The following is a 6451-nucleotide window of genomic DNA, read 5'->3' as shown; positions in this document are numbered from 1 at the left end:
ACGGTGCGGTGCTCCCTCAGTACTGGCACTGGGAGTTTCAGCCTGGATTATGGGGATCATGTCTCTGATCTCACCTGGGTGGTCCTCTTTTACCTGGAAACATACCTCAATGAGCCTATTCCTTCAAGAGTGGTGAATAGTGGGGGTGTTTTTAAAAAAAGGGGTAACAGTAATTGATACGCAAACACTTCAAATAATTGATACGCAAACACTTCAATTAATTAACAATCTACTTCGTTTTTCAGACCATGACAGCAGAGTAGTTCCCCTGTGGCTGGAACATGACCATTTGGACACTCGCAGGATGGGCGGCTCAGCAGAATGGTCAAGGGGGCTTCTTTGAAAACGGCCAGCACGGGCCTCCTTTGGACACAAACTTATCCGCAGTCACCCTGGACCAGAGGTTTTCCCTCGGGAACTCCAGCTACGATCCGCTGGGAGGTCACGCGGCGTGGGAGGTCGTCCTGATCACGCTGGTGTCGGCCAGCCTGTCATTGGTGACTGTCGTCGGCAACATCCTGGTGCTGCTGTCCGTCAAAGTCAACAAGCAGCTGAAGACGGTGAACAACTACTTCCTCCTCAGCCTGGCCTACGCGGACCTGATCATTGGCGTTGTGTCCATGAACCTCTACACCACCTACATTGTCATGGGCCGCTGGGCGCTGGGCAACATGGCCTGCGACCTCTGGCTGGCCTTGGATTACGTGGCCAGCAACGCGTCAGTCATGAACCTCCTGGTGATCAGCTTCGACCGGTACTTCTCCGTCACCCGCCCGCTGACGTACAGAGCCAAGCGGACGCCAAGAAGGGCGGCCGTCATGATTGGCCTGGCCTGGACAATCTCCTTCGTCCTCTGGGCACCCGCCATCTTGCTGTGGCAGTACATTGTTGGCCAGCGGAACGTGAAGTCGGGGCGCTGCCACATCCAGTTCCATTCGGAGCCCATCATCACCTTTGGCACGGCCATCGCCGCCTTCTACCTGCCCGTCACCATCATGATCATCCTGTACTGGCGCATCTACAGCGAGATGAAAAAGCGCACCAAAGAGCTGGCGTCCCTCCAGGGCAAAGGCAATGGGTCAATCAAGAGGCCCATGGGTGGCCAGAGCAGCAATGGCCGGTCCCGACCCTCCAAGGGACCTCAGCTGCAGTCCAAGAAGCATTGGGAGTCCTTCCCCTTCAAAAGGAGCCGGGCGCGCCAGCTCAGGTCGGACGTGGAAGAAGGCGGGAGCAGCTGCGAGAGTTTAACCCACGCCAGTAACGCCAGGCCGCTGGGTTCCGCCACCTCGCCCGACGAGGGCGAGCGAGGGACAAAGGGAAAGCCTCGGCTCTGTTGCCTGGGGAGATGGACGCCCCTGGTCAAACACGGCAGGTGGAAAACCCAAACGGCAGCCGTGGTCTCCGTCGGGAGGGGGTCGCCGAACATCAGTCGGCCGGGGAAACAGCCGGAGTGCGTAGAACTGGAAGAAACCAGCCTCGCTAAACCTGCGCCGTCAGCCGAACGAGGCTCGAGGGAGCACAGGCGCTTACTGCAATTTGAGACGTCGCCTTCGATTTCTCTCTCGGTGAGGGATGAGCCTTTGGCAGATTGCCCCACACCCAAGTCCAAACACCAGATGGTCCAGAGGAAGAGAAGGTCCATGATTAAGGAGAAGAAGGCTGCCAAGACACTGTGCGCCATCTTGCTGGCTTTCATCATCACCTGGACTCCGTACAACATCATGGTGCTGCTGTCCACCTTCTGCAATGGCTGCATCCCTGGCATGCTGTGGCAGCTGGGATACTGGCTGTGCTATGTCAACAGCACCGTCAACCCCATGTGCTATGCGCTGTGTAACCGGGAGTTCCGCGTCACCATCAAAATGCTGCTCCTGTGCCGGTGGGACAAGAGGAAGTGGGCAAAGAAAACCCATCCCACGAGGCAAGCCATACCCTCCTAGGAGGCAGACCACCCCCGAGTCAGGGGGTGCCGGTACCGCAGCACCAATCGGGGCCAAGGCTGGTGAATGTCAATGGAACCTTGGCTCACGAATCGGGGTGGGGGGTGGCTCCAAGAGGGAGGGGGGCTTGACTTGGGGGTTAGTAGCCCATTTTGAGGACCCCATCCGAGGTGGTTGCTCGGAGACGAGACGAGGCTCCAATTCCCCCGCCCCCACCCAGAACAAACCTGCACTTTGTACAGCTTCTCACCATGATCAGCCATGATCTCATTGAATGGCGCAACAGGCTCGAAGGGCTGAATGGCCTCCTCCTGTTCCCGTGTCCTCGGGCCATCCCCCAGGCACTGTACAACCAATAAACAAACCACTTTTTTTGAAGTGCGGTCACGTAAGCAGGCAGCGGAACCACCAATTTGCACACAGCAGGATCCCGCAACAACACAAGCGAGCATAACGTGCTTTTTTTGGTCGCATTTTACAAGATGCATCATGCCTGTCTGTTCACCGGGATTTATTTTTTAAGTCTCCCGAGGCCCTGGAATAAGACTTTTCCGAAATCTCTCTAATGCATCTATAGGCATCAGTGAAAGAAAGACTCCCATTTCTCCCGCGCCTCTCACCACCTCAGGACGTCCCAAAGCGTTTTACAGCCAATGAAGTACTTTTTTAAAGTGTGGTCACTGTTGGAATGTGGGAAACGCAGCAGCCAGTTTGCACACAGCAAGATCCCACAAACAGCAATGAGATAATGACCCGACCATCTGTTTTTTAGTGATGTTGATTGAGGGATAAACATTGGCCCCAGGACACTGGGGAGAACTCCCCCCTGCTCTTCTTCGAAATAGTGGCCGTGGGATCTTTTACGTCCACCTGAGAGAGCAGACGGCGCCTCGATTTAACATCTCATCCGAAAGTCGGCAAACCAAGGCAGGACCGAGAGACTCGCAGCCAAGCGTGATGGAGCTTCCAGTCACACCACACCCCGCCTTTAAACTGGGAGCTTTTAAGCATTAATTTTATGTTAAACTTGAAAGTTAATCAGCTCCTCTGCAGTGTCATGAGGATACTACAGTGGCATCATGAAGGATGGCAGTCTGTGTTTCACCAATAAAATGTTCTCACTCATAGTCTGAAGAATTAACTCTATTGCAACGTGTCCATTTTATTTACCAGGACTATTAATTTCACTTGACACCATTCACACTTCCTCATGGCCCTGACCTTCAATATCTGGGAGTCAGGATCAGTTTACAGTTAAGAGGCAATATACACTTCATGGCACCGTTTTAAAGAGTGTGCAGGGACAGAGGGACCTGGGAGTTAATGTGCATCGGTCCCTGAAGGTGGCGGGACACATTGAGAGAGTGGTTAACAAAGCATATGGGATCTTGGGTTTGATAAATAGAGGTATTGAGTACAAAAGTAGAGAAGTTATGCTGAACCTTTATAAAACGCTGGTTAGGCCACAACTGGAGTATTGCGTCCAGTTCTGGTCACCACACTTTAGGAAGGATGTGAAGGCCCTTGAGAGGGTGCAGAGGAGATTTACCAGAATGGTTCCGGGGATGGGGGATCTGAGCTAGAAGGACAGGTTGGAGAAGCTGGATTTGTTTTGATTAGAGCAAAGGAGGTTGAGGGGTGATTTGATGGAGGTGTACAAGATTATGACGGGTTTGGATAGGCTAGACGGGGAAAGGCTGTTCCCACTAGTTGATGGTACAAGGACTAGGGGACACAGATTTAAGGTTTTGGGTAAGAGATACAGGGGGGACGTTTTTACACAGCGAATGGCGAGGACCTGGAACTCGCTGCCGACGGAAGTGGTGGAAGCGGAGACACTCGATGTTTTCAAGGGGAGACTGGACAGGCACTGGAGGGAAATAAACTTGCAGGGCTCCGGGGACAGAGCGGGGGAATGGGACTGACTGGATTGCTCCACAGAGAGCTGGCACGGAGTCGACGGGCCGAATGGCATCCTACTGCGCCGTTATGACTCTATGTTAGTCTCAATGCTCCATGTAACTCAGTCAAGAACATGTCAATAAGGAAAACTTTTCATTTCTTTACCTGCACAAATTCAATGATCCTGTTCTTTTGCTGAACGTGTTGATCCACTCACGTGTTGGGTCCCACGGGTGCTCGGTCTCTCCTGTCACCCACGGGTGCTCGGTCTTTCTCTCTCTCTCTCTCACGGGGTGCTCGGTCTCTCTCTCTCTCTCTCTCACGGGTGCTCGGTCTCTCTCTCTCTCTCTCTCACGGGTGCTCGTCTCTCTCTCTCACGGGTGCTCGGGTCTCTCTCTCTCTCTCACGGGTGCTCGTCTCTCTCTCTCACGGGTGCTCGGTCTCTCTCTCTCTCAAGGGGTGCTCGGTCTCTCTCTCTCTCACGGGTGCTCGGTCTCTCTCTCTCTCACGGGTGCCTCGGTCTCTCTCTCTATCACGGGTGCTCGGTCTCTCTCTCTCTCACAGGGTGCTCGGTCTCTCTCTCTCTACGGGTGCTCGGTCTCTCTCTCTCTCAGGACGGGCTCGGTCTCTCTCTCTCTCACGGGTGCTCGGTCTCTCTCTCTCTCACGGGTGCTCGGTCTCTCTCTCTCTCAACGGGTGCCTCGGTCTCTCTCTCTCTCACGGGGTGCTCGGTCTCTCTCTCTCTCACGGGTGCTCGGTCTCTCTCTCTCTCTCACGGGTGCTCGGTCTCTCTCTCTCTCTCTCACGGGCTACGCTCGTCTCCCCTCCGCTCGGTCTCTCTCTCTCTCTCACGGGGTGCTCGGTCTCTCTCTCCTCCTCACGGTCTCGGGTCTCTCTCTCTCTCACGGGTGCTCGGTCTCTCTCTCTCTCACGGGTGCTCGGTCTCTCTCCTCTCTCTCACGGGTGCTCGGTCTCTCTCTCTCTCACGGGTGCTCGGTCTCTCTCTCTCTCACGGGTGCTCGGTCTCTCTCTCTCTCACGGGTGCTCGGTCTCTCTCTCTCTCTCACGGGTGCTCGGTCTCTCTCTCTCTCACGGGGTGCTCGGTCTCTCTCTCTCTCACGGGTGCTCGGTCTCTCTCTCTCTCTCACGGGGTGCTCGGTCTCTCTCTCTCTCTCACACGGGTGCTCGGTCTCTCTCTCTCTCTCACGGGTGCTCGGTCTCTCTCTCTCTCACGGGGTGCTCGGTCTCTCTCTCTCTCACCGGGTGCTCGGTCTCTCTCTCTCTCTCACGGGTGCTCGGTCTCTCCTCTCTCTCACGGGTGTGCTCGGTCTCTCTCTCTCTCTCACGGGTGCTCGGTCTCTCTCTCTCTCTCACGGTGTGCTCGGTCTCTCTCTCTCTCTCACGGGTGCTCGGTCTCCTCTCTCTCTCACGGGTGCTCGGTCTCTCTCTCTCTCTCACGGGTGCTCGGTCTCTCTCTCTCTCTCTCACGGGGTGCTCGGTCTCTCTCTCTCTCTCACGGGTGCTCGGTCTCTCTCTCTCTCTCACGGGGTGCTCGGTCTCTCTCTCTCTCTCACGGGTGCTCGGTCTCTCTCTCTCTCTCTCACGGGTGCTCGGTCTCTCTCTCTCTCTCACGGGTGCTCGGTCTCTCTCTCTCTCTCACGGGTGCTCGGTCTCTCTCTCTCTCTCTCAGGGGTGCTCGGTCTCTCTCTCTCTCTCACGGGTGCTCGGTCTCTCTCTCTCATCACGGGTGCTCGGTCTCTCTCTCTCTCTCACGGGTGCTCGGTCCTCTCTCTCTCTCTCTCACGGGTGCTCGGTCTCTCTCTCTCTCTCGTGCTCGGTCTCTCTCTCTCTCACGGTGCTCGGTCTCTCTCTCTCTCACGGGTGCTCGGTCTCTCTCCTCTCTCTCACGGGTGCTCGGTCTCTCTCTCTCTCTCGGGTGCTCGGTCTCGGTGCTCGGTCTCTCTCTCTCTCAGCGGGTGCTCGGTCTCTCTCTCTCTCTCTCACGGGTGCTCGGCTCTCTCTCTCTCTCACGGTGCTCGGTCTCTCTCTCTCTCACGGGTGCTCGGTCTCTCTCTCTCTCAGGCTCTCTCTCTCTCACGGGTGCTCGGTCTCTCTCTCTCTCACGGGTGCTCGGTCTCTCTCTCTCTCACGGGTGCTCGGTCTCTCTCTCTCTCTCTCACGGGTGCTCGGTCTCTCTCTCTCTCACGGGTGCTCGGTCTCTCTCACTCTCTCTCACGGGTGCTCGGTCTCTCTCTCTCTCTCACGGGTGCTCGGGTCTCTCTCTCTCTCTCTCACGGTGCTCGGCTCTCTCTCTCTCTCTCACCGGGTGCTCGGTCCTCTCTCTCTCTCACGGGTGCTCGGTCTCTCTCTCTCTCACGGGTGCTCGGTCTCTCTCTCTCTCTCACGGGTGCTCGGTCTCTCTCTCTCTCACGGGTGCTCGGTCTCTCTCTCTCTCACGGGTGCTCGGTCTCTCTCTCTCTCTCTCACGGGTGCTCGGTCTCTCTCTCTCTCACGGGGTGCTCGGTCTCTCTCTCTCTCTCTCACGGGTGCTCGGTCTCTCTCTCTCTCTCACGGGTGCTCGGTCTCTCCTCTCTCTCTCACGGGTGCTC

The 6451-nt window shown here is 56.2% G+C and overlaps 1 protein-coding gene across 1 annotated transcript; it reads left to right on the top strand.

The window, feature by feature from the left end:
* The first annotated feature begins 281 nt into the window (after positions 1 to 281).
* LOC147093013 (muscarinic acetylcholine receptor M1-like) lies at positions 282 to 1940 on the top strand. Its single transcript, XM_085976341.1, has one exon. The coding sequence runs from the start codon at positions 282 to 284 to the stop codon at positions 1938 to 1940; it is 1659 nt and encodes a 552-aa protein (XP_085832467.1).
* The last annotated feature ends 4511 nt before the right edge of the window (positions 1941 to 6451 follow it).

This window comes from Somniosus microcephalus, unplaced genomic scaffold (assembly GCF_052327205.1).
Source record: "Somniosus microcephalus isolate GS21.2 unplaced genomic scaffold, FLI_Smic_1.0 unresolved_chr2, whole genome shotgun sequence".
In the NCBI taxonomy this organism is placed as follows: Eukaryota; Metazoa; Chordata; class Chondrichthyes; order Squaliformes; family Somniosidae; genus Somniosus; species Somniosus microcephalus.
This window is presented reverse-complemented; position numbering and strand designations above follow the sequence as displayed.

Bases quoted from the DNA above. Each gene is read 5' to 3' on its own strand.
- LOC147093013 (XM_085976341.1), top strand. From the start codon at position 282: ATGACCATTTGGACACTCGCAGGATGGGCGGCTCAGCAGAATGGTCAA.